General features: G+C 50.0%; 1 protein-coding gene across 4 annotated transcripts; it reads right to left on the minus strand.

The window, feature by feature from the left end:
• Nucleotides 1–2,599: 2,599 nt before the first annotated feature.
• SLC6A12 (solute carrier family 6 member 12) lies at nucleotides 2,600–26,767 on the minus strand. Of its 4 annotated transcripts, XR_014024079.1 has the most exons (17): nucleotides 26,566–26,767; nucleotides 24,635–24,713; nucleotides 22,286–22,558; nucleotides 17,629–17,763; nucleotides 14,514–14,654; nucleotides 13,645–13,732; nucleotides 12,459–12,591; nucleotides 10,989–11,123; nucleotides 8,930–9,033; nucleotides 8,434–8,558; nucleotides 7,975–8,087; nucleotides 7,326–7,463; nucleotides 6,461–6,563; nucleotides 4,649–4,749; nucleotides 4,192–4,362; nucleotides 3,929–4,059; nucleotides 2,959–3,087 (listed from the first exon to the last, which is right to left on the minus strand). XR_014024079.1 is itself a non-coding variant. In XM_081310055.1 (16 exons), exons 3-16 carry the CDS (start codon nucleotides 22,497–22,499, stop codon nucleotides 2,944–2,946), a joined length of 1,815 nt encoding a protein of 604 aa, XP_081166181.1. In that variant the 5' UTR covers nucleotides 22,500–22,558; nucleotides 24,635–24,713; nucleotides 26,566–26,767; the 3' UTR covers nucleotides 2,600–2,943. The 4 variants fall into 4 exon arrangements, 3 of the variants coding, with proteins under 3 accessions (XP_081166181.1, XP_081166179.1, XP_081166180.1); XM_081310055.1 differs by lacking the exon at nucleotides 3,929–4,059 and having other exon boundaries at nucleotides 2,600–3,087; nucleotides 8,434–8,528; XM_081310053.1 differs by lacking the exon at nucleotides 3,929–4,059 and having other exon boundaries at nucleotides 2,600–3,087.
• Between the last annotated feature and the right edge of the window lie 420 nt (nucleotides 26,768–27,187).

Genomic DNA, 27,187 nt, shown 5'->3' on the forward strand with positions numbered 1-27,187 from the left:
CTGTTGGTTCCCTCTGTCTTCCCCCAGCCCACGCGTCCTTCCTAGGCCTCTCTGTACCCAGGGGTAGTTAATATGCATTTCAACCCCGTCAGATCCAATCAACTCTGGTTACTTCACCGAGCAAACAACCCAGAGGGAAGTCACATAGGCTCGGTCACCAGGGAACAGGGCATGTGAGGATAGAGGGCAGCAGGGACAGAGGCAACCAGATCTCACCTGCCTCTGAGCAAGGAGAAGAGGATAAATGGGGTTCAGGAGAGGGCTCTGGAGGGGCCAGAGGAGACAGAGATAAGGAGAAGGGCAAAAGGCTTGAGGACCAGAAGAGCAGGGGGAGTCATTCCTCTTCCCAGTGTGCTCAGAGACCCTCAGATAAGGGGCCATGCCTGCCCCTCAAAGTGGTAGCCTCTTGTACCCTGGAAGCCAAGGACAATGTTAGTTATTTACTGCTGCTTAACCAATTAGTCCAAAACATTGTGGCTTAAAACCACAGTACACATTTCTGATCCTTCACTATGGACGGGGGCCCTCCTGGCTGGGTGTTTGTAGCACAGGGCTTCTCATGAGGTCTCAGGCCCTATGTCAGCCAGCTACAGTCCCCCGAAGGCTTGCCTGGGACCGGAGGATCAACTTTCACAGTAGTCCGTCCAACTGGTCCACAAGTTGGTGATGGCCATTGCCAGGAGGCCTCACTTCCCTCCTCATGAACCTCTTTATTGGGTTCCATGAGTGTGCACATGGATGCTCCACTCTGAGTCCACTCCACCATATGGGAGCTGCTGTGGTCTGATACTTCCAATCTATCTTTGAAATTAAAGTTGGCCACCAGCCTTCTCTGGGAAAGGGAAGAGTCTGGGCAAGAAAGGGACTCTTTCCAGGGTAGATGATCAACATCGGAGGATCTGCAGAGTCCACATACCAGACATCCAGGGACCACCACTCCTGAGCCTCCTGTGGCCACTGCCCTCTGCTTTTCCCCTCCTGCTCAAGCCAGGGTCTAGCTTCCTCCACTGCCCAAAGTTCCACCCAGGTTAGGAATTCAGATCCACTCAAACATGAATGTGTGAAAAGGTCAAGAATGGCAGGGGGTGGTGGAGCCTGTGGCAAACCAGAGAGTGACTAAAGGCATTTGCTTAAAAACATTTTTCTAGGGCTGGGACTGTAGTTCAGTGGTAGAGTGCTTGCCTAGCACCATGTGTGAGGCACTGGGTTTGAGTCTCAGCACCACATAAAAATAAATAAGGTGAATGTACTGTGTCCATCTACAACATATATATTTTTTTTTTCTAAAAAATAATTTTTTTTCCTAAATGTTACACTAGGCCAAATAAACCACAGCTGACAGACTCAAACAGCCCTAGGAGATGAGATGAAAAGAGACCCCAAATCACAACTCACAGCTGGTCCTTATGCACACATGTGTATGTGCACACATGTATACACACACACGCACACACGCACGCACGCACGCACGCACGCACGCACACACACACACACACACACACACACCCCTGTACCAGTGCTCTGGCTGCTTGAAAGAGTAAAGTTGTTAGCCGGTCATAATGGCGTATGCCCGTAATCCCAGCGGCTCAGGACCCTGAAGCAGGAGGATTGTGAGTTCAAAGCCAGCCTCAGCAACAGTAAGATGCTAAGCAACTCAGTGAGAACCTGTCCCCAAATAAAATACAAAATAGGGCTGGGGATGTGGGCACAGGCGGGATGCAACCCTGCTCTCCTGGGCCACCAGGCGGCAATAGAGAGCACCCTGCCAGCTCCACAGTTGGTTTTCACATGGACCCTGGACTCAGCTATGGAGACCCTTTCTGTACCCTTCTCTTGGACCTCTTTCTTTCCCCACTACCCCGTCTAATAAGGGCAAGTACAGGTGTACAGAGCAGTCCAGAGGAATGCAGATGGGAGCTTCCGGAAGCCAGGAGCTGGGGCATCTGGTGTGCCCACTATACCAATGGACTCACCCTCTTGAATGGAAAAGCCCTCACAAGCCTGGGTGGAGAGTGGGAGACGCTCTGGGGATGGCTGGGGGCTCAGGGATGGAACTCGCCCTGGCCAGACTATAGATGATTATTCTGGCCACTGAACAGTGGCTCTGGGTGACATCTGTCTGCACACTGTTCCCCCCAGGGTGGCCTCCTGTGCCCCAGGACACTATCCTGAAGTGTCCCACCCCACTCTCTCCTCCTTTCCTTTCTGAACACAGGGACACCAACTTATCCACACCCTGCCCTCCTCCTCCTGGAAGCCTCCCCGCCAGGGAAGGAGCAGGTGTGGCTTGGTAGGGTTGTGGGGAGAGCAGGGAAAGGGGTGAGGAAGGGAAGCAACTGTGTGGGAGCAAACAAGAGGCCACCTCACATGCCCCTGTCTCAGTGAGACCCATGGCACCCCCAGGGCAGAGAACGTGGAAAGCAGCAAGATGCCCGGAAAGGAAATCCGTCAGTGGGTATGGGCTGGACGAGGGGATCCCAGGCAGGACGCAGTCTGGGGAGAGCCCCCACCCCACCCCTCCACAGAAGGGACCTCCCTTCCTCCCTCCCACCCCAAGACAGTGTGACTGGGCAGATATGGAGCAAGGCAAAGAACACCAGCAGGTGGCAAAGGTGGTCCACACGTGGTTGTTAATTAAGGCAGGGCATGGAGGGAGGGACACGGGCCTGAGCACAGGGACACCAGGTCTGAGTCATGACTCTGGCTCTAAGAAGCCAAACGAACTTGAAAGTCACTTTGCCTCTGGTCTTCGGTCTCCTCATCCGTGAAGTCAGGGGGTTGGGTCAGAAGTAGCTGACAGATACAGCCACGTGGCGCACTGCCAGGAGGACAGTGGGTAGCCTCCGGGTGCAGGTGCCCAGGGTTCCTTCCAAGGTTCTCAGCAGGACGGCGGCAGGGGTCAGAGGAGAGGGCTGTTCCCTCAGGGCGGAGGGTGGACACTTCCTACAAGGGGGTCTCCTTCTCCCCAGCAATCAGCCCTTCCTTCGTTAGGGGGAGCCTGTAGCCCCCGTTGGTGCCTCTGTCCGGATGTGTGTGCTGCTTGGGCTGTGGCAGGCTGGAGTCGGGGGTGACGAGCTGTCGCAGGCGCTGCGGAGAGGAGAGGCGGTGAGTGCCCACTTTTGGTGAGGGAGGAAAGGATGGCTCCTCGTGTGTGAGCCTGGGCTCAGCTCAGAGCAGGGCATACAGGGACAAAGAGTGTTTCAAGAGAAGAGTCAAGAGCACTGCCTGGCTTCCGGTGCAGGTCCTGCTCCCAACCACCTGCACACCCCTAGCAGCTCACTCAACTCCTCTGTTCATGTGATTGCCTCAGTTTCCTCATCTATAAAATGAGGATAACAGTAGAACACACTACACTGTTTAGTGATCAATAAGTGCATATTTCTGTTATTACTGTCACTACCATTCTTTTTATTACTCTTGGCATGTGCTCAAAAGTATCTGTTGTTTTTCCTGTTATCAGTGATACAACTATTACTATTGCTATTGACACTGGTCCTATCTCCTTCCCTTTTCTCTCTTTGAATGCAGATGTAACGACTGGAATCATAACTGCTTTTGTGTGACTATGGAGGGATAAGCATGATGAAATGACATTGTGTTCAGGATGGAAGCACAGAAATAAAGGAAGAGTCTGGTCTCTAAAGTCCCTTTTAAGCAGCCAAACCAAATGCTAGCAGCCCCTGATTGATTTCCTTGATATGTCAAAGAACAAATAAACCTATTTGCTTAAACTGTGATAGGGTGGATTTTCTATTACTTGTAGGCCAGACAGACTTTAACAGATGGAATGTCTTTGTGGGTCATTAGCCATAGCCTCCTCCAGGAAGGCATGTCCCAAACTCCCAAAAGGGAGCCTTTTTCAGTGTCTCCAAGCAGGCTTAAGATGAAAGGAAGTCAGGAGCCTGTGTGTGGAGTGAACCATGCTTACCAGTTTTCCAAGAGCAAGGTATCGATGCTCTTTAAGCTTCTGTGTCTAGGTCTCTCTATGTTCTTGTAACTTGGCTTCCCTTAACCCTTTACAGTTTACCCTTGATGATCTACCAGAGGTCAAGAAGGTTTCTGAAAGTAAAGCCATTGGACCGGTCAAAGCCCTTCTCTTTGAGATTCTGTGAGGCCACAGGCCCCCCCACCCCACCCCACGCAGAGCCTGTGTGTGCAACCAGCCCATCCTCTCTTGCGCCCGGAACCTACCTTCTTGAAGGAACCCTGGGTTCTCAGGAGGGTGATGACAATGAAGAGTGGGACACAGGCCATGGAGGAGAAAGCCAAGAACCAGCCGATGGAGTACCCCCAGGGAGGGTACACGTAGACGTTGTTGTATTTGAGAGGCGTGTACTTGGTCAAGGAGAAGACGAAAGTGGCCTGGGAAGAGGAAAGGGCAGATGCGGATGAGACAGAGGGACATTCAAAGTCCCTCCCTGGCCACTTGAACAGCCCAAGACAGAAGACAAGCAGGATGCACTTTTCCAGGTGGGACAGGAAAAGCCACCTGCAAATCGTGACCCAAGGCATCACTCACAAGAACTGAGGCAGGAGGAGACAGAGGTGGGGCAGGGGGAAGTGGGTGTCCATAAGTCAGGCATTGCCCCTCACCCCACAAGCCTTCTGGGGGCAGGAGGGAGGAAGGGGAAGTAGACTGGGCACATACCAGGCAAAGCCCTGGGGTCAGGAAGAGCCAGGAGATCTTCACCAGTGGCCAAGGCCGGTAGCCAATCATGTCCTCAATGTTGTCATAGAAACGGTCCGCCCCTGACCAGGTCCACCATGGGGAAAGAGGGTGAGAAGAACTTCATGGGTCTTTGGGAAAGACTGGCCTGGCTTCTTCCCCACCCACCCACCCACCCTGGGATGGGAGACAGGAACAGCTGTAAATGAGATGTGCCCCTGGAACCCCCGTCAGAGAGCAGGGAGCAGGGGCGGGTACCATCTCTGACTTCCTGTGTAAGGATGGAGTGGAGATCCCCACTGTCCTCATCACACAGGAAAGTGTGAGCCTGAAACGGGGCCCAGTGGCAGAGCAGGTGCTTGTTTACCTGTGCCGCAGACATGGATCTGACTGAGGTCGGAGCAGCGAGGAGCCCCGTGCTCACACATACTATACCAAACTCAGGGTTAGAAAATTACAGGACAAGGGTCAGGATCCCAGACTCCAGGGGAACTACCTCTGTGTTCCAAAGGAAGCGTGATAAGGTTGATTTCTGCTTTGGGAAAACACTGGTTTGGGTTTTGTTTTGTTTTAATGTCCATAGGTTTCTACATTTGCTTAGGCAGAGCTGGTCTTCTCGCAGTGAAGAACCAACTACTCCTTGGAAAAGCCACGTGGGGGACTCATCTCCCTGCACCCCTAGGACCTCCCCACTGATAACTGCCACGTGACATCCCACCATGAAAGAATCACAGCTTTCACTTCTAAAAGCCAAAGTTAAAAGCCAGATGTTGCCAGGTGGGTATCACAGTTTAAGACCTCACTGTGATTGAGTTTATCAGATCCTCTCTGAGAACAAGATTTGGAAAGGGGTAGAAGAAAAAACCAGAAAACATCAGAAGCTTCAAGGGAGAAGGTGAAGAGAGGAAAGGACACCAAGCAGGAAGACTTAGGGCAGCAAAATAATCAGCCCTCCTACTTGTAGCTTCACCTTGAGTCTTTTGACATTGGTACTGTGACCCCAACCTGGTGCAGTGGAGCTAGCAGACCTGGGGTATGACAATGGCCCTCCTACTTTCTAGCTGTGTGAGGTTAGGCAAGAGATGCAACCTCTCTGAACCTCCCTTTCCCCTGCAAAAGACTGTCATAGAGATTCTGAGATTGTGAGAGAGAAAGTGACCAGTACAGTGCCTGACAGAGAGCACACGGCTCAATAAAAAAGGTTTCTTTTCCTGGTAGTCAGGCATAGGGATGGCAGGGCATTAAGGCATTCCACAGCACTGTTAAAGGGCCCCCAGATGTTGGTGGAAATGCATGGAAGGCAGAATTCACTGCAGTGTGAGAAAGAAATGTGTAGCAGCCGCGACGGAAGAGGTTGCTTCAAAACCACGAGAATGAGCTTCCAGCCTGTGGAAGTATTCAAACAAAATCAGGTGACAACCTGGTTGTTTGAAAGGGAACACGGGAATTCGTGAAGGGTCAGACCAAGTGACCCTGACAGTCCCTTCCGACTGGGGTTCTATTGGCGAAGGGCCTCAGGCTGCCTCTGCGTCAAGAGCACCCTGCATGGCTATTGATCACTCCTCTCTCTGGTCAAGGAAATCTGTCTTGTCATTGTCCCAGCTCTCACTGCCCTCAGGAGAGATGCCAGGCTGTCTGGCCATGGCTCACCTTCCCAGGAAACAGGAACAGGACGGTGATGCAAAGGTTCTCGGGAAACACTCGCCTCTTGGTCCAAGCAGACCCTGTCCTTCGCCGGGGCCTCCCCTGCCCCAATCTCCTCCCACTCGGTCCTCAACCTCTCTGCCTCCTTACCGTACACCCAGCTGATGCAGATAACTTCGAACACGGAAAGGAAGAGCAGGCATATGCCACTGGAGGCATAGTAGTCAAACAGCTGGAAGATATACATCCCGCCCTGTGGAGCAGGGAGCAGGGCTGAGGCCTGGGGCCAGGGTGCTGGCTGCATGCTCCTCCAGGGTGGCAAATCCCCACCAGGGGTGCCATCCTGCCCTGCCCAGGGAAGTTACTCCTTGCATCTAAGAGGATGCTGGCCCTACCTTAGGTCCTTCGGTCAACATCCCAGCATCCCAGCATCCCATCCTCTGGGAATGGACACCCACCTCCCTCTGTTCCTTTTGGGTTGGGGTATGCCACTCCCTGCAGCAGGCCTGAGTTAAGTCATGACCCTGACTCCTGCCACACTCCGGAGAAAGCCCATTCTTTCCACTGGGGTTGGTTGGATGGGAAAAGGTCAGCTGGAAGTGGTACCAGCCTTCCTGGATATCACAGGAAGAAAACCTGCCTGAGGACAAAGTTACCAGAGGAAAGGGGAGCCAGGAGAAGGGACCGTGTCATTAATGCAGCTGGATCCAACTATGCCTAAAATCCAACTATCTCTAGACTTTGCAGCCACCCAACCCCCATTAATTCCCCTTTCTGCTTAACCCAGCTTGTATTTGGTTTCTTTGAGACCTAACTAATGTAGACAGATCCCATCAAGCAAGGCTGGTACCACTGCCAGCTTACCTTTTCCCATCCACCCAAGCCCTGCTAGAGAAACTGAGCAGGTGTCAATGCCCCTCTTAGCAGATAAGGAAAGAGTGGTTCTGAGAGGGGCCAGCAGTGACCCCAAGTCACCCTGTGATGAGCCTCAAAGCAGGCTAACCACCCCGCTCACCTCTGTGACCAGCAGGAGCCCTAACAGGTAGCACACCACAGCAATGGTGAGGATCAGCAGCTCGCGCCGCCTGCTCTTCCGAAGCTGCCTGGGGAACATGTCCATGGAGGCTGTCACCAGGCACTCCATACAGACAAACTGTGGGCCAGGAGGGGAGCTGGGGTGAGGGGAATGTGTGGGAGGCCGCCAGTCCCTGCCCAGCGCTGTCCCCGCCCGGCTCTGCCCTGGCCCTTCTCATCCCATTTGTCACGAGAAGGAGTCGGGGGTCTGGGTGAGGCCAGCCCTGCCCTTGTCCACAAGAACGGGTCCCAACAGGGAGGATGGAAGGGGAGATCTATCCTGCCCAAGGCAGGAGGCTGGCACTGTGCTGGTCCTGAGCATCTGGGAGAGGCTGGAGGGCGTTGGGGGACACCTGTGGATGTGGAAGGCTCAAGCCTGGAGAACAAAATGGGCACCCCCTCCCCCACCAACACAAACACAGAAGAGGGTCTCGAGGCCTGGGGCCACCGACCAACCACAAGAATGAGCCCCAGACTGTAGAGAAGGGCTCAGATTGATGGGTAGGAGGAAAGGAGTGAGAACAGTGAGGCCAAGACAAGCAGAAGCCCGACAGAAGGTCACCCGGGCAGGGCTGGGCTGGGTGACGTACCTGGCTGTCCAGCCCCAGGAATATGAGCATGAGGAAGAAAAGGCAGGACCATAGCTGGGACAAGGGCATCATGGTCACAGCCTTGGGGAACGCGATGAAGGCCAGACCGGGACCTGCCAGGCACACAGCATGCTCAGCTGATCCAGGGTCTCGCTACCCTCAGCAGAGCGCTGATCCCCTGCCCTGTCCTGTCTGTGTCATGTGCACGGCTAGCTCAAGACAGCAGGGTGAGTCCGCTATTCTACTCCCTGGGGACAAAGCCATTCCTTCATCCATGCACACACGCAGTCAGTCCATCCACTCCGCTCTTCCCCTCTCCCTCCTCCTTCCCGCGGTTCCGAAAGCCTTGCTTTGTGCCAAGCGCTGTCCTTCCAAGGCTAAAAGGTTCATGCCACTCAGTTTCTAGGGCTCCGGTCCTCTCTCCCTCCCCTCAGGTCCCAGGCAGACCGGGGCACCTACCTGACTCGGCCACTTCAGAAATGGGCACCCCCTGCTCTTGGGACATGAAGCCCAAGACGGAGAAGACGACAAACCCCGCCACAAAGCTGGTGGCGCTGTTGAGGAAGCAGAGGGCGATGGAGTCCCTGTGGGAGGAGATTGATGCAGACAAAGGTGGGGAGCAAGAGAGGAAGAGTCCCATCAGGGAGGAGAGGAGGGTAAAGAGGAAAGAAGAAGGCAGGAGGGGAAGCCCAGAGATGAGCCCGGGAGGGAGAAGGGAGAGAGAGACAAAAGTCAGGTGTCAGAGGAAGAGGAAAGGAAAGGAAGAGAGAAGGTGGGGAGAAAGAAAGTTAGCCTGGCAGAGTGTCAACTGGCACAATGTGCCCCTCCCTGGGCCCAGGACGGTGGGTCTTGGTCTCGGAGCCCACCTCCAGGACTGTGACCCTCTTCGGCTCCCAGAGAGGCAGGAGTCACTTCCGCCCTCCCCTGCCCCTGCCCCAGCCCTGCCAGTTCTCACTTGTAGCAGTTGTTGTGATACTTGTTGTAGCTGCCCAGGGCCGTGAGGCAGCCCTGGCAGATGGCAAAGGAGAAGAAGATCTGGGTGCCAGCGTCCATCCACACCTGCACGAGACCCCAAGAAAGTGCCAGGGTTAGGAGGGGGTGGCCACGGCCTAGAACCAGGGAAAACAGACCCCTGGCCACAGCATAGGTCCACCCCTCACTGTCCCCAAGACTGTCACACCCATGTAACATTAGTCCATGTGACATACTTCCCCTAGTGTCCTCCCTTCTCTCCACAGTGGACTTCTCACAGGCAGGGCCCATTTTCAGTCCTATAGACACTTAGGAAGCACCAAAGACATGTGTGTCCCTTGACTACCTCAGGTGTAGTCTGCAAACTCAAGCTGTACCCAAGATGGTGAGGCCCACCTGCAGGGCAGAGCTAAGAGTCACCTGCATTCATTCAAACAGTGTATTTACATCAAGCCTTAGGCAGCTGTGACCTGGGGCGAAGAGACTGCTTCATGAAAATAGAAAGAAAAACCACCAAGACTTCATGGGCATGCAAAAATGTGCTCAGACAAGTCCTAGAGGAGGAAATGCAGTTGGCCAGCAACCATGTGGGAGATGCCCAACCTTGCCCAGAGTTTAAAAAAAAAAAAAGCTAAATTAAAATCATAAAGTGACACTGCTTGGACCTTTCAAGTTATAAAAGATTAAAATAAATATTAATCAAATCTTGCAAAGGCCCTATAGGAAGAAGGGTATCCTCAAATACTGGTAGTAGAAATCTATATTTTTCTAAAGCCAGAACCAGCTGGGTGCAGTGGCACACACCTATAACCCTAGAGGCTCAGAAGGCTGAGGCAGGAGGATCACAAGTTCAAAGCCAGCCTCAGCAACTTAGCAAGGCCCTAAGCAACCCAGCAAGACTGTCTCTAAATAAAATATTAAAAAGGGATGGGGATGTGGCTCAGGGGTTAAACACCCTGGATTCAATCCCCAATACCAAAAAAAAAAAAAAAAAAAAAAAGGCTCTTTAAAGCCAGTACCAACCACAGGTTCAACCAACCACAGCAAAAACATTCACCCCAAAAATGTACCTCTACTGAACATGAACAGATTTTTTTCTTAAATAATACAGTATAACAACTAATTTTATAGCATTTATATTATAGTAACTACTGTAAATTATCTAGATATTATTTAAAGTATACAGAAAAATTGCATTGGATTATATGCAAACATTATGCCATTTTATATGCAACTTAAGCATCCAAAAAATTGGTATCTGTGGGGGCCATAGAACAAATCTCCCATGGATACTGAGGGATAACCCTATATTTAAAAATAGATATCACCACCAAGTGCAGTGGCACATGTCTAAAATCTCAGCAACTTGGAAGGCCAAGGCAGGAAGATCACAGGTTTGAGGCCAGCCTCAGCAACTTAGTGAAACCTTGTCTCAAAATCAAAAATGAAAAGAACTGGGGATGTAACTCAGTAGTAGAGTTTCTCTGGGCTCAATCCCCAGGAGTGGGGGAAAAAATAGATATCACCTAAATGTCCAAGGGCAGGATATGAGCTCTAAGAGGGCAGAGAGACTGCCCTCTATCCACTGACCTATCCCTGGCACTAGAACAGTACTTAGCACTTAATGGGTCCTCAGTATATTTTGTTGAATAAATAAACGACTAATGAATGGATGAGATATTATGCAGGTGTTAAAAATTACATTTACAGGTGAATTTGACAGCACGGAAAAGTCTCATAAGTGAGACAAGGATAGATGTGTCTTTATATATATATATGTCAAAACACACACATACGCCAACCACATAGTGAAAATGGTTGGAAGGAAATATACTAAAATGCTGACAGAAATTGTACCTGAATGGTGGGATTATAAGAGATTTTAAATCTTTTTCAATTTTCTTCCATGTTATCTAATTTTTCTCCAGTGGGCATCTCTTGCTTTTTTACCAAAAGAAAAGAAATAGAAGACTTTCAAATGCAGACTGGGTTTGGGGCAGGACCCTCCACCTCAAAGGTAAAAGGTCCCACATGGTGCCCACCTGGGGGTCCTTGAGGCGGAGCAGGTCTGGTCTCAAGTAGTAGATGATGCCCTCATAGGCTCCAGGGAGGGTGACACCTCGGATCAGTAGGATGACCAGCATCAGGTAGGGAAAAGTGGCTGTGAAATAAACAACCTGGAAGAGAAATAGGCCAAGCTCACTCCCGGTAAAGACCTGGCAGCCAGGCAGCCAGGACCCGGCAGAGAGTCTCCAGCGGTCCCCCCCACCCTCAGGTACCACCAGTCACACAGAGCTCACCACCAGGTTCCAACATCATAGAAACAGCCTGGGGGGAGAGCACAGGAAACTTTCCACACCTCCCCTACACATTCCAGTGGCTCTGCTCCCCAGCCCAGTGTGAGATACACATCAGCAGGGCAGGGGGAGGGGCAGGGAGGAGGGGGGGACAGGCACGGGTGAGAGTTTCTTGCCCACAACCCTTCAAAGACTCATCTGAAACCCAGAAACTGATTAGCCTTAATCCTTCAACCTGGCTGCTTTCCCCATGGCCATGGTGAGGGTGGGACCGTCCCTCACAGAAAAAGTGGCCAGATTTGGGCAGTGATTTGCAGGAAGATTCAGACTGTACTTTTCCAGGCTTAGGGTTGGGGAAGCAGCAGTGGCCTGAGCTCAGCAATCCTAGGGACTCACAAAAGGTGTTCCACTCTGTCCCTGACCACACTCAGCTCCTTACCAAGGGAGCGAGCGGCCTCATCTGTGTGGTTAGGACTACTATTATTCTTATCATTAGTATTGCTTTTATTTTTACAACAACCCAAAGAAGAGGAGGCTGCTAGGGGAACAGCCTAACTGTAGGGCTGATCAGAACAGTCAGCATCCTGCCATTCCTGGCTTTCAAAAACACGAAGCAGCATCTTAGGCTCTCTGTGTTGGAAATCAAGCTCAAACCCTAATTCTCTCTATATAATAAACCCACTGTTACCCAGTTTTGGCTTGAACCCCATCAGCAACTGGCAACTCACCACCCCAAAGACATTTCTGTTTGTGACTTGTGCTAAAAATATTCTCCGTATGTATTAAATTCAACAAGCAGTTGAGTTGATGTAAGAGTGTGTGTTCCTAATTTGTGCAATATATACACATAATGGCTACAGACACACACCTACATACCTATTAAAGGAACTAGGAGGCAACACAGAGAAAGTCAACAGGGATTAGCAGATCCAGCTGCCATCATGCTTGTGGCCTGTACAGTGATTAGCTCCAACAGTGGAACTTTTATGGTTCTTATTTTGTTCTGAATATTGCTTACATAAACAGGTCTTTTAAAGTCTGTTGAAAACATAAAGTGTTTCCTTGTATTGAGCTAAACTTTGCCTTCCTACAACTTCCCTCATCCTCACCATGCATCTCCCCTCTACCACTCTCTCAGTTCTCCTGAGGGCCCTCCAAGGGTCTCCATGGACTTTGGGGGCCACAGAGAGCCCAAGAGGAGCCTGAACACCTCACCTTGCCCGTGGACTTGACCCCCTTCCAGATGCAGAAGTAGCAGACGATCCAGGCAAGCAAGAGGCACAGGGCCAACTCCCAGCGCAGGGTCCCCAGGTCATGGATGCCCGAGGTGATGCCCAGAACCCGTCTCCTAATGGATTGGGAAAAATTAAAAACCAGGTGAAAAGCTAAAAAGGATGATTGTCTATCACCACGTGTCCTGATTCTTAGAGCTGACACCACAGGCCTCATATTCCAGGGCTTCCTCCGCTCCCAGCCCTGCTCACCTTCCCTGAGGTCATGCCATGTTCCCACCTGTGGTCTGTATGGCCCTGGCTGTTAGAAGACCAAATCATCATAATCCCATAGGTATCTGTGTCTTTCTAACTCATCCAGATTTCTCTGTTGTACAGATAGAGAAAGAGAGAGTGAGGATGGTGAGGAACGTAGAAACAACACGTCCATGGAGAGTAGATATTTGTATATGCAGGGTGATGGGCAAGAATGCGAGTATCTCAGGGAGGGGCTGAACCCTAAAGCGTTGGGCTCTAGAGATGTGTATGTGGAGACGGAGATGTGGGTATGACTGAGAGAGAACTTTAGGTAATCAAGGGCCTGCATGCGCGAGGGTGTGGGCAGACACAGGGTGTTGGTGAGCATGTGTGGGGACCTGTGAGAGAAGGGACGTGTGGCGTGGCGGAGGTGGAAGTGTGCGTAATCCCATGGTAAGGTGAACGTGTGAGCGGAGGGCCTGCCCATCTCTGTGGTATAAATACTCCCACATTGGCAGTGTCAGGTTGCCAATGTGACATCACTGAATACAGAGTTTGGAAGAGATGGTACAGTGGGCTCTCCTGGAGCTGTGGAGGCTGTTTCCAGCACACCATTGGACATGTGTGGGGTGGATGTGAGGGTGTAGGTGGATATTCGTGAGACTGTAAATGATGTGGAGAGAAAAATGTGAGTCTATGTGGACTCATGTGGGTTTAGGGTGAGTGTAAGGGGACAGGTGGACAAGCGTGGGTGGATGCGAGATTGTTCTCTCATCCTTCAGTGATGGGGGGTAGAAGGTGCATGAGTGCTAGAAAGCATGCACAGAGAGTCTTAAACTTGCACCCCAGACTTTCAAATTCGCACAATTCAGACATGCAGACTGTCTCTGCTTAGGGGCCCCTGGCATGTGACAACCAGGCCCAGCACCTACTCCCAGAATTCCATGACAGGTGAGGTGAAGTTCGCAGAATGGGTCACTTTGCTGGCTCCAGAGTGGTTCAGAAAGTCCATGCAATGCTCTGTTGGGGACAAGGTAGAGTGCATGTCAGTTAGGGACATGATGGGGAGAGATGTCCCCACATCCAATCCCCCCCAGCCTAGGGGTCCCCTAACATTCTAGTCGACCTTTGGACTCCCCACTTTCAGAGTATCAGAAGTGAACTTCTGAGGAGGTTCTTGGGACCAGCTTCTCCTCCTCATGTGGCCTGTGCTCACTGCTCTTGTTCTCAGTGAGTCTGGCCACTCAGCTGGCCACCCTACCAACCTCTGGCACCATCCAGACTGAAGATGATACAGCCCCAATATGAGTAGTTCACAAGGATAACTATCACCCCCATCTACAGACAAGGGACAAAGGCCAGGTGCAGCTCTTTCTGGCTTGATGCTGCTCACATGCTTCTCCCTCCCACTGTTACATAGTTAATTGTCTGTTTCTTCTACCCATAATGCTTTGTTCTTGTTGAACTATTTCTACAGCTCTACAGTAAGCTCAGAAGAGGGCTGGGTCCAGGTTGCCCTTGCTTGGCCTTGGAGCGGTGTTTGGCACAAAATAGGTGCCCAGTAAATATCGTTAAATGATGAATGATAACCTCTTGCTACAGGCCCACTGGGTTCTCACAACTGTACTTCATTCTCCCAGGGGCTGGTCTAAGGGTCCCCAGAAGGGTCAGCCAGCAGAATGGCACCAAAGCCCACATGGGGTGGCTTTGAGGCCAATTCTGACATATGCTGACCATCACCAGCCACCATGGCCCAACCTCAAGGGACAGACACCATCCCAGGGGCTGAAAGAATGGATACCTGTGTTCCAGTAATTGGTGCAGGTTGTCCAGGGTAGCTCAGAGGTGAAGGAGCTGAACAGGTAGAAGAGGGCCCAAGCGAGGATGATGATGTAGTAGATATTCAAATAGGACTCGATGACCACAGATGCCAGTCCAATGCCTTCCAGAGTGAACGGTGGGGGGGCAGGGAGAATCCAAGAGATAAACATTAGCAAAAAAGTCACAAAAAGCTGCCAGGTGTGGCTACAAGGGTCTTCTTAGAGTTGGGTTTATTCATTGACATGAGAAGCCATTTATAGCCTTTTTTCCAAGTAAGAAAAGCAGGTTATAAATCATCATCCTATATATTCTTCCATTTTTGTAAAACATATTTGAGAGTGTCTATTTTTTTTTATTTTAATTTGTTATATATGACAACAGAATGAGAGTGTCTATTTTTGTTTATGAGAAAACTCTGGAAAGATTTCCACCCAAAAGTTAAGCAAGAAGTTCTTGAAGTGATAGGATTTTGGATTTTAGTTTATTTTTTCAAGCTTTTTTTTTTTATTTTGCTTGTTGCATTTTCTGATGTAATTGTGTATTATTTGCAAAATGAAAAAAAAAAAAACAGGAAGGATAAAGGAGTAAGAAGAGGGAAATGGTAAAAATCTATCTCAGGATAAGAAAAAGAAAGCAGCCAGGAAGAGAGAAGTGGCCCTTGACATGATGTGCCTGGCCCAGCGTCCAGAGCCCCTGGCTGCAAAAGTTGAGCTTCCATTTTAACACTTATCAGGCAGGCTCTGGTTGGTGGGGTACACTTGGTCTCTTTAATGGAAACATGTGCTATAAAAGTGGAATCTTGCCAGGCGTGATGGTGCACACCTCTAATTCCAGCCACTCCAGAGGCTGAGTCAGGAGGATCACAAGTTCAAGGGCAGCCTCAGCAATTTAGCAAGGTTCTAAACAATTTAAGGAGACCCTGTCTCAAAAAAAAAAAAAAAAAAAAAAAAAAAAACATAAAGTGCTGGAGATGTGGCTAAATGGCTGAGCACCCCTGGGTTCAATTTCTGGTACCTAAAAAAATACCAAATTAATTAAATAAAAGTGGAATCTCCTCACAGTCATTTTAGAAGCAGCATTTTGCCAGGCTGAATGAAAGCCAGCTAGGAGGGGTGTGGGTGGCGCTCCCCCAGGCCAAAACCCACCCGGACTTTGTCCACCGGGACTGCGTTCTGGAGAACAGAGGACACAGGCTAATCAATGCTGTTTAACGAAGGCTGTGGCCTGTGTGGAACAACCCGTTAGCCTCAGGGCTGGCTCAGAAATCAATGCTGACCGTGAACCAAACTGCGCCTTTGCGGGAAGAACCCACTAGCGACTGTTCTGTCCCATCCTGGCAAAGGGCGGTCTGCAGGCGTCGTGGTCTCCCCGCGTCTGCGGCCAGGCTGGGGCGCTGCGGGGGCTGAAGAGCCAGGGCTGCCGTGGCCGAGGGCTCCCCCGGGAGCGGTGGGCCAGCCTGGGGGATATTTCCGGGCCACACAGACTCCCACTCAGACCACGAAAGCACAAACAAGCGGCCTCTGTGCCAGCCTCCTGAACGCTGTGCTCCCCGTGGCTTGGCGGGACCTGACAGGGCGAGGATCAGCGGGTCAACACCGAGGACCGGCGGGGGTACGGGGGCTCTGGTGGCGCCTGCAGAGCGAGGACGCGGGAGTGTGGGAGCGACCTGCGGTGATTCAGAAGCTTGAGTGAGTGCAGACTGGGGAGGGGGGGTGTGGGTGAGCACAGGGTGCGTTTCCTGTGCGTCCTTTTGTGCACAGGCTGCTGGGAGCTTGGGGGAGGAGGGGACAGTTAGGCAGGGAATGGGCAGGCAGTGAGCAGCTGGCACTCCCACCGCGCGCGGGGAGGGGCACACACCTTGAGCCAGCCTCTTCCGGAGCACCCAGGCCAGGGGAAGCCCAGTAACGTGGAAGAGGAAAGGAGCCGCAGTCTCACAGTCTCTTCCCCTACCCATCCAATGTCCACCTGCCAGGTACCCCTATAAGGGTGTTCTGCAGAGGCCAGGCTCTACTGCTGCTGCCCAGGAGCTTGCTTGGACCTGGGGTTAGAACTCAGCTGAATGGGACTTTTACACTACTGCTGAGTTCAGAGCAGAACACCCAGAAACTCCTGCAGTGCCCAGAACTTATTAGTAGAAACTGGTAGGCCAAGCTTTGCTCTGCTCTGCCCCTCACTGCTACCTCCACAAGGACCCCCCTGGATGTTCCAGAAGCACAGCATGAAACAGGCTTCAGTCTTCCCCAATGTGGTCAGGCACCCAGCCTACCCAGTAACCAAGATGTTCCTCATGACACCTCTATCCAATTTGAACTGTGCCCAGGAAACCCAAGAATGCCTAGTCCCCAGGGCTCCCTTAGTTACTGACATGAGGGGAAGAGTCCTCTCTGCATTTCAAAATGTGCAAAGAACCTTTGAAGGACAGGAAGACCCCTTGGGCATCCCACTATCCCCCAGGGGACTGGCCAATCAACTAAAGAGGGGTTGGGGCAGGATGCTCCAGGCCGCTCACATTAGTGCCAACAGATTCATTGAGAGAGGAACAGAAGCTGCCCCTGGTATAGTCAAGAGGGGAAGGGTTCAGGTAGATCTGGACTCAAATCCTTTGTGAATGACCCCATTTTCCTCATCTACAAAATGAAACCAATAGTTATCAGAGAATTCGGTGAGAAAGGTGCTTACAAGAGACCTGACACAGGGTAGTGCTCCATAGATGCTAGATATCCCCATCAGCATCATTCCTGTCACTACATGTGTTGTAGGCCCATCTGGGACCATGACATCAACTCAGAAACGCTTTCCATGAGGGCTGATGAAGCTTGAACTGTAGGGTTCCTCCCTTGCAGGGACCCCTCCCAAGCTCTGTACCTGATTTGGTCTTTGTCGTTTTGTCTGTTTTTCTTGAAGTGTACCCTCCTTCCCAAGCTTTGTAAGCTTGGGCCCTGAAAAGCCTGGTTCTCACTCAGTGCAGGAGGAGAGTGGATAAGCAAAGGGGACAGTGAGCACGGAGAGGATGATGACAGTGAAGGGAGGGACGCTGGAAGGAGGTGGGCATGAGGACCTCCCCATGTATTGGAAGGAGGAGGCAGAATACTCACCCTGGAAGAGGGGGCAGATCTTCCTCCAGGCAGTGACACTCCCTTGGCTGGTGTACTGGCCCAGGGCCACCTCTAGGAAGAACACGGGGACTCCACAGCTGAAGAAGAAGATGAAGTAGGGAACAAAGAAGGCCCCTGCAGGAGAGGAGAGGCAGAGGCTGAGCCACACCTTTCTGCTCTCAGCCCGGGGACCCTCCCAGACCTCCAGCACCTTCCTCCTTAGTGCCTTCCTCACCCCTCCCCAGAGCCCAAGATGGCCTCCTCCTTTCTCATGCTGTCAGGGGTGATGGGTGGAAATGTTCCAGACTAAACCCTGCGTGAGGTGGGCAAGGCCTTTGAAAGGAAATGAATGAATTAGGATTAGGAAATAGTATGTGCACTATTTATTTTCTTAGTGTGCTTCACGAATTTCATCAGTGTATTATTTTTGGAACCAAAACATGTGTTCTGTATAATTTGATATGCTCATTAAATTATCAAATTTGGAACATTTTAGAGAAAAACAAACAAACAAAAAAAAACACCTTGGAAACATTATTTTCACACTAATAATTTTTGGAGTGTTCCCCCACCCCATCAGGCTCTGGTCTGCAGGGGACTCGCAGCAGAGAAAGCTATCACATAATTAGGCACTGACCAGCAGCTACTGAGGGGAGGCCAGGCTAAGAGACGTTCAGCAAATGATGTGAAGGAATTGAAGACACCCTTCAGCCAGTGCCCACTTTGGTAGAAATCACCAAGGCCGCAACCTCACCTCAGAGGTTCAAATTGGGCAAGTGGCTTCTGGTTCATCACCTAATAATAACACCTGGCATTATTTGGTGCTGTGTGTCAGACCCTCTTCTAAATGCTTCACCAACATCAAAATCCTCACAAAACAACCTCCCATGTGGTAAGTACTATTGCTATCCCCTTTCACAGAAGAGAAAACTGAGGCTGGGTTTAAAAATGCAAAAAAACGGAGGCATAAATGAGGAAACAGAGGCACCAACCCGGGGGTTTTGATCCTGATCTTAACCACTACATCAAAATGCCTCTAAAGTCATCTCTCTCATGTGTAGAAAAAAATGGGAGGTATAAAGGAAAAAGCTCTGTGAATCCTTCTAGTTTTCTTATAAAGACACACATTCATTTCTCTTTTGCAAAATGAGAACCTACTATAGATTATTTGATAACCATTTTAAAAATCTTCATCATGAACCTGTTCATATCAACCAAAGAATCTATACCTATATCATTTATTGGCTGTATAGTATTCCACTATATGGAATTTTAGCATATTTCAAGTACCTTGTTGTTGGGTTTTCCAGTGTACATTAGAAACACCACCACGGTGAAGACCATTGTCCATAGCCTCATGCACTTGTCTAATTTTCTTCTTAATACAAATTTCCAGTAGAGGAATTGCTGAGTCCAAAGATAAACTTTTTTTGTTTTGTTTTGTTTTACATGCATGTGTATGTGTGTTAAAATACATACCACATGAATCATTCTAACCATTTCCAAGTGCACAGTTCAGGGGCACTAAGTCCATTCGAAGTGTTGTGTAACTATCACCCCATCCACCTCCTGAAACTTTTTCATCATCACAAACTGAAACTCTGTTCGTATTGAACAGCAACTCCCTATTCCTGTTCCTCCCCAGCCCCTGGCAACCACAGTTCTACTTTCTGTTTCTATGAACGTGCTTACTCTAGGTTCCTCATGAACGTGGGATCAGGGAGTATTTCTCCTGATGGATTTCATTTAACGTATCTTCAAGATGCATCATGTTGCAGCATATATCACGATTTCCTTCTCTATTAAGGCTAAATAATGTCCTTTGTGTGTATATGTCACACTTGGTTTATCCATTCATCCACTGTAGGACATCTGGGTTCTTTCCACCTTTGGGGATATACCTTGCCTAAAGGTCTTTGGCATGCATTTCACATTGCCCTCCATAACTCTTATACCAACACGTCCCCCCTAGTAACATGTGAGAGTGAAGAAGGATTTATGTCCTCTGGACCAGAGTGCCGCCTAACTCTCACCGAGCTACAGTCCTGTTGCCTCACGTTGGCCTCCCCAGCCTGAGTGCTACTAGAGCATTGGCGAGCACACTGCAATGACAGAACTGGCTCAGGTTTGGGTTTCGTGGATGATTGCCATGCCAGGGCTGAGGGCAGGATTCAGGAGAAAGGACGTAGCTCCAGGGTTCTCCCACGGGGCACTTTCTAGGAGAGCTATGGGGCATGTGGTCCACAGGCCCCTTCTGCCAGCTGTCAGATGTCCTTCTCTCTAATAAAGGAGACGGCTTCCATTCTGACTTTAAAATGTGGGCTTTGGTCCCACAGAAGCTGGGGACCTCAGAAGAGCCTCACCTCAGGCTGGTCACACGTTTAGACCTTGCAGCACAGAGGAGGACGTTGATTCCTCCATGTTTGGATTTCTCTCTGAGTTTCCAACACACCAGTTCTATAAATTAGCTTATCAAACCCTTACTTGGGTGGTTTAGCAACAGAGCTAAAGTGATACAGATATAATGTCTTTCTTTGATCCTGCCATCTTGGAGGTGACCTGGGCTCAGCTACCAGAGCCTGGGGCCCTGCCTCCTGCCCTCAGGCTCCCTCTTCCAGGTAGTAGGACAAGAATGTAAACAGTGAATTGAGGGCAGTCACCCAACCATAAGCATCGCACTAGCTGTGTTCTGGGGCAAGGCCTCCTCTGGGACTTGATAACCCTCAGCTCTGGCTCTCGCAACCTAGATTCATCCACAACACTATGTCCTGGGACAAAGAAAGAAAGCACACCTCTGCTGCTCCTAACTGTCTCCCCTAACTTCTGGCCGGTGTCAGTCTCCCACCATCATCCTGATCCACCCAAGAAATTCCATTTCCATTTCTTTGGAGTCATTAGTTTAAACAGTTCATGAAAACAACTGTAAGTTTTAAAACACATAGCAATTGGGGCTGGGGATGTGGCTCAAGCAGTAGCATGCTCGCCTGGCATGTGTGTAGCCCGGGTTCGATCCTCAGCACCACATACAAACAAACATGTTGTGTCCGAATAATTATTAAAAATTCTCTCTCTCTCTCTTTAAAAAAAATTAAAATAAAAATAAAACACATAGCAACATGTGTAGTGAATACTCAGTAAACATTTGTCAAATTACATATAAATAGTATTTAGAAGGATTTCCTAAACCATGGTTATCTCTCTATGTATTTCTTCTTTTTACCCACCTACAGTATTTCTAGCATTTATAATAAACATATATAATTTCTACCAAAAAAAAAAAAAAAAGGTGCCGGCCTTGGTGGTGCATGCCTGTAAACCCAGCAACTTGAGAGGCTAAGATGGGAGGATAGCAAGTTCAAGATCAGCTTAGAGAGACCCTGTCTCAAAATAAAAAATAAAAAAGGCTGACAATGTAGCTCAGTGGTAAAGTGCCCCTGGGTTCAACCTCCAGTATGACAAGAAAAAATATGAAAGAAAAAGGTAATTTCAAGAGGAAAAAAAATAATCAGATCGATCACAAAGGACTACATATTGAAGGGTTCCATTTACATGAAATACCCCAAGTAGGTAGATCCTTAGAGACAGCAGATAATGGTTTCCCAGGGCTGAAAGTGGGGAGGGGGTGAGGGAATGGGGAGTGACAGCTAGTAGACATGACTTTCTTTTTGAGACAATGAATATATTCTAAAATTGATTTTGGTGATGGTTGCACTATTCTGTGAATATACTAAAATCACTGAATGGCACACTTAAAAAAATAAATCTGGCCCTTCCCCACTGTGACCTTGTTAACTTTTACTACCGATGCCAAAAAAACAACCAAATACCTTTTCTTCATCTGAAAAAAATATATAGACAAGTTATTATTTCTCCAATCAAAATACTTCAATGGCTCCCATTTCACTTGGAACAAAGAATTCAAGATCTAAACCCATTACTTCTCTGAGCTCATCTCCTGTTATTCTCCTCTCTCATTCAGCTCCACACTGCCTCCTCAGTGTTCCTCAAACAGGTCATTGCTCTTTCACTCCAGGACCTTTGCACTCACCATTCCCAGTGTTGGGAATGTTCTTGATCCCGCATGCAACCATGGATTCACACTTTCACCTTCACATCTTTGCTCAAATATGGCCTTCTTGGCAAAACCTTTCCTGGTCTCCCATATCAAATCCCTCTACCTGTCCCAGTGATCCAGCACTTCCTGTCCCTTATCCCTGCTTTACTTCTTGCCACTCTGCTTATCACCACTTGACATAGTACACATTTTCTTGTCTGTAATCTGTCAGCCTTTGTCAAAATATAACACTCAGAGCGGGCTCTGTTTTGTATCGAGAACAGAGCCTGGCACAAGATAGACCTGTAGTGATATTAGTTGAATGAATGAATGGAGTGTGCATGGAGTAATGGAGGACCCAGATTTCTTGGTCCTGCGGTGGCCTCATTTAAAAGTCACCGGATCCCTGTGAGGTATCATCCCCATTTCGTAGAGGGAAACAATGAGGCTGGAGGTGGAGCTGGAGCTCTACCACAGGCCTCCAACTCGATGACAGCCCCCCTTCCATGTTACCGCACTGCCCGGGAAGGAGGGGCCCAGGTAGGCACTGCTCAGCCACAGTGCACGGCTCTCCCCACCACGCCTACCTCAGTGTGAACTCACCACCTCCATTTTTGTAGCAGAGATAGGGAAACCTCCAGACATTGCCTAGCCCAATGATCTCCCCGGCCACTGACAGCACAAACTCCATCTTGTTGTTCCATTGGCCCCGATCCTTCACCTGGTCCTCGCCTTCCTGGTCCGACGTCTCTCCCTCCTCCGGGACCCAGGAGACCATAGGAGGCCCATCCTCATGGACTGCCACTTTTTTGTCCATAGCCAGATAGTGAGTTGGGAGTCCCCGTGGGATGGAGCAAGATGTCAGAGAGGCAAAGTCTGGTGGGAGGAGGAGTGAACTATAAAACCCTGGCACAGACCCCACCGTCCTGCCCTCCCCAGCCTGGTCTTTGCTGTTGGAGTGTTGCTTTTCTTCTCCATGGCACCTCTCCATAGAGTTACACTTTGCTCTCAGAGTCATGAGACTAAACAAATGGGGAGCAAATCTCAGTTTGCAGATGTGCTGACAGGAAAGTCAAGCCTCCACAGATAAAGACCATGCAGGAGCAGAGCTGCCGTGAAAGTCCAAGCCTGGGGCATTATAGACCAAGTGGCTCTTGATCTCTATCACCAGTCACCATCACAGCTGGCCCGTGTGCCCAGATCCTCAGTATTTAGTGGGTGACACTAGCCTGGCCTCTGACCTCCGACCTCCAGGGCAGAAGGAATCAAAGGCTGCCAGAGGTGATGGGGGTCAAAGGGCAGTTTGTCCAAGGAGGCTGTATTGTCCCCCCCAGTTTTGTGCTCGTTCCTGTGCCAAGGTGATGGATCAACTCTGGGTAAACATGGGGCCAGCTAGCCCTGGGTGTCTGATTGGAAGGGCAGGAGAAGGTGGGACCTCAGAACAAAGCAGGATGGGGACTAGAACTGGCACCAGGGCCAAGTATAGGCCTTCAAAGGAACCCCATTTCTCTTCTCTCAGTTGCATTTCTGTCATGAGAAAACTTAGGAGGCTGTGTGCCAGGAGGGGTCACCAGAGCAATTGTTACTTGGGTAGTGATCATCTCCAGATGACTCCAAGATGACCAAATGGTCTCCTTAAGAGGGAAGCCAGGACTGGGGTTGTAGCTCAGTGGTAGAGCACTTGCCTTGCACGAGTGAGGTACTGGGGTCGATCCTCAGCACCACATAAAAATAAATAAATAAAAGTACTTATTTAAAAGGGTGATGACAAGCCTGGTAAGAACTGCCCATCATGGCAGATCACTGACCATCCTTTAATCCTTCCCCTCTTAAAGATCCCCAACTCCCTGGACCTCCAAAAGAATAATGTGGGCCCCTATCAGTTTTATTTTCCAATCCTCTCATCTGTCAATCACCAAGAGACAGATTGCAGCAGAGTTGTTTCTGCAGCCCATGTTTGCCTTCTCCTCTCTCCACCCATACAAACAATCAGCCTGAAGCCACTTGTGCCTTTATTCCCAGGCAAGTGCCAGGAGACATTGTCCCAGCCTACAGAGAGAAGCACCCATCCTGCCACCCCTCACCTCGGAGGGGTGTTGGGGGAATCAAAGTGACCAGGACTACCAAGTGCTCCATGCTCCTCCGAAGCTCTAGAGAAACACAAGGGAGTCTTTTTATTAAGGAAAAGTCTGTGTTTATTTGTTGGTCCTTTTAACCCAGGCAACAGCCCAAGCCCAAGTCAGTTAGAAAGGCGTGGGCAGGAGCCATTTGAGGTTATGGAAATTTTTGAAGGTGACTTGGAGGGTACAGGTTATCCCAGGAGCAGAAAGCATGTCAGGGTAAAATGCTGGGATTGGGTAATGCAAGCTCAATCCAGGAGGGAGAACAAGGAGTCACCTGGGAATTCAGAGGCCTTGAACCTCAGGTACAAGAGAGAAGGAGGAAAGAAGAGAAGAAAAGAGGGTTCCAGGTTGGGAGGAAGTGGCCAGTCCCAGGGGAACTTAAAGAACCAGAGCTTCAGGTTGAAAGAACAGGGGAGCTCGACCCAGGGGAAAGTCCATGACACCTGAACCCCAAAATGACCATTGCTGATGAGTTAGAACTGGAGCACCCTAAGGAACGGCCCTTGAATCATTATCAAACTAATGAACAAATAAGTGAATGAAAACTTGGAAACACAGACTCAAAAGCATCAGAGAGGAAACCCGAGATCTCATCCACATTTTGCTAATTACAATAACAGTAGAAGGTTAACATTTGAGGAAGCACTGAGTTAAAAACATACTAATCTCTATGTACATTATTGAATCTCTTCCTCATAAGTCTCTGAAGTAGGTGTTACTATTAGCTCCATCTTATGTATGAGGAAGTGAAGCTCAGAGATTAGAGAACAGTACCTGGCACCTAGCAGGTGCTCAGTAAAACTTTCTTGGAAGGGCGGAATACACTTACCAAGACAATAAGTGGTGGAGCTGGGTCTTGTGGTGTGACCTTAGTCAACTCACACTTCCTCTCTGAACTTTAAATCCTCCTGGAAGAGAGAAGGACCCCTGCTCAACAGGAATATTGCAAGAGTGGGAGAATGACAGTAAGATCCATAATAAGCAATCACTGTCTTTTTTAAATATTTGTTTTAGTTGTAGTTGGACACAATACCTTTATTTTATTTATTTTTTTAATGTGATGGTGCTGAGGATTGAACCCAGGGCCTGGCACATGCTAGGCGAGCACTCTACCACTGAGCCACAATCCCAGCCCCAGCAACTACTGTCTTTGCTTGCCAAGCCATAGGGTAGCTGAGCTCAGGGCAAGCCCAAGCACAAGGTCCCCAAGGGAATGGTCAGCAGAAAAGCCTGACTATTTCCAGACCAGAGGTGACTATTTTAAGACCATGGTGTTCTCAATAGGTGTAGGAGGGCAGACCTGATGGATAAAAGGAGTAACTGAAGGGATGAATGAAGGGAAAGCTGAAGGAGAGCAAGGACAGAACTCAGTTTGTGCCAAGGATTTGGGTTGTATCGAGGATGGGGGAGGAGACAGAAGAGAACATGAACTGACATGGGGTAATTCATTTTTTTGAAACAAAAATATTATTGGAAGAAGCATAACTTACAGGTAAGAATGAAAAACTGGAATGGCAGAATGAAAGCAAGAGCAAGTGAAAGGAAAAGTTGGCTCAGAGCCCTGGTAAGTTAAGGGGAAACAGACTGGAATTGAAGCAAGAGAGAGTTAAGTTAGACTAGGGGGAGAAATATCCTGGAGGACATTAGACGTAAAAACAAACCATATGTGGCTATCCTTTTGGGGTTATTTTTAAAAGCCAAAAGGACAGCATAGCCTACCCCCACTGCACCTTTCTACTTCTCATCTGTTAAGAATGGTTTAACATAAGTGTTGTCCACAGCAAAGATGACTTCTGGAAATCTTCCCAAGAATTCGCCCCAGCTCTGTCCCCTTGGCAGCCCCCAGCATCTCCTCCCCAGATTGTCTCCCTGCTTTATTAAAATGGGGCAGAAGATGGAGATAGGGGATGGTCCTCCCCGCCCCCAGAAGCAAAGACACCAATGCACACACTGGGCTCTAGTCTTTCAGAGATTAGAAAGTACAAAGCTACTTTCTGTTTGGGGTGCTGGGTGTGTAGACAGAAGGCTGGCCGGGCTCTAGCAGGTGAAGTCCAGAAATGCCGCTGCCTGCCAGTGGCCAGGTCCGGGCTCAGTCTCCTTGGCAGCCTATCCAGCGTGAGAGCTGCCTGACCACTGCTGCAGCCCACACCCACATACCAATACCCATTCCTACACGCACACTGGTGCCTTCCGTCACGTCTCTTTGCACACACATACCTGTGTGCATGGCACCAAAGCCTGGCTCTGTCTGTAGTCCTTCACACCCCGTGGGCGGCCTGGCTCTGCTGGTGGCTGCCCACGCCTTCCCTCACACCACCCCCAACCTTAGACACAAGAGCCAGGCTGCTTCCTTCTTTTGGGAGCCACTTGGCTTCCGGCTCACCAGTGACCCTGAAGGGAAGGACTGTCACCCCTCACCTGTGATTGTTAGTTCCCACCTCACTGGGCACTGCCTGCCTCCCCCCACCATCCGAGTCAGCTGACTGCCCCTCTTTTATCCACTGCCCAGGGCCAGCTCCGGTAATAGACTCTCCTGCTACACAGGTTTGTTCCTGAGCACCCAGTGCTGTGGATGTTGAGGGGCACTTGGTGGCACCCATTGTCCCAGCATTCCCAATACCAGACTTTCTCTTTGGCGTGGGGAATTGCAGTTGCCTACCCCCGCACCCCAAGCCCCCCCCCCATAGTTCTGTGAAGTCCAGCCCCACATCTTATCCCTCCAGCCCCAAGACCAAGCCAGCCCCTCGGCTTCCTACTCACCTCAGTGCCCTGCAGTCAGCTCAGCTCCATACATGGGTCGTTCCAGGGACCTGAAAGGGGAATGTTCTCCACCTTCACTCCTGTTCCTCTCAGCACGGACTCCCATCCAAGTTGTCCTGGGACTCCCAGACAGAAAGCCACTCTCTCTGTGTGTGTGAGACAAAGAGAGACAGAGTATTGGGAAGTGAAGGGACAGAAATACCACAAGTAACAGGAGGGATTGAGGCCAAAAGTCTACGAATCAGGATTACAACATCCAACCTCAGGAAGCCAAGCCCTCTGTCCCTGCCCCCAACCCATTACACTCGCGCTGTAGCCCCCTCCCTCCTGGCCTTTGCCCTCCCAGAGGCACTGTCCCAAGACGTCCTGTCCCCTCCGTAGCTGGGCTGAGCAGGGGAAGGGGCTTAGACCCTCACATCCTGCCCTCATCTCCCCTCTTGTTCTTTGCCCCTTCCCTTTCTCCCTCTGCCCCCCACCACAGTACCGTCCCCTTCTTAGGCGAGGGACAGCCCTCTCTTACCAGAGCAGCAGATGGAAGCCACCAACTCCCAGGCTGAAGACTGAAAACTCAGGAGGGGAGTTGGCCTCCCTGATGAGGGCATGGGAGGAGGGTGAATCACAC

The sequence above is a fragment of the Spermophilus citellus genome (genome assembly GCF_964194105.1).
Source record: "Spermophilus citellus genome assembly, chromosome: 10".
NCBI classification, from domain to species: Eukaryota; Metazoa; Chordata; class Mammalia; order Rodentia; family Sciuridae; genus Spermophilus; species Spermophilus citellus.

Coding starts and splice junctions, on each gene's coding strand:
- SLC6A12 (XM_081310054.1), bottom strand. CDS start 22,499: ATGGACAAAAAAGTGGCAGTCCATGAGGATGGGCCTCCTATGGTCTCC. Junction 7,464..7,974: donor TCCTGGGGCTGGACAGCCAG/GTACGTCACCCA, acceptor CCTGGCCCACAG/TTTGTCTGTATGGAGTGCCT. Junction 6,564..7,325: donor GGCTCCTGCTGGTCACAGAG/GTGAGCGGGGTG, acceptor CCTGCTCCACAG/GGCGGGATGTATATCTTCCA.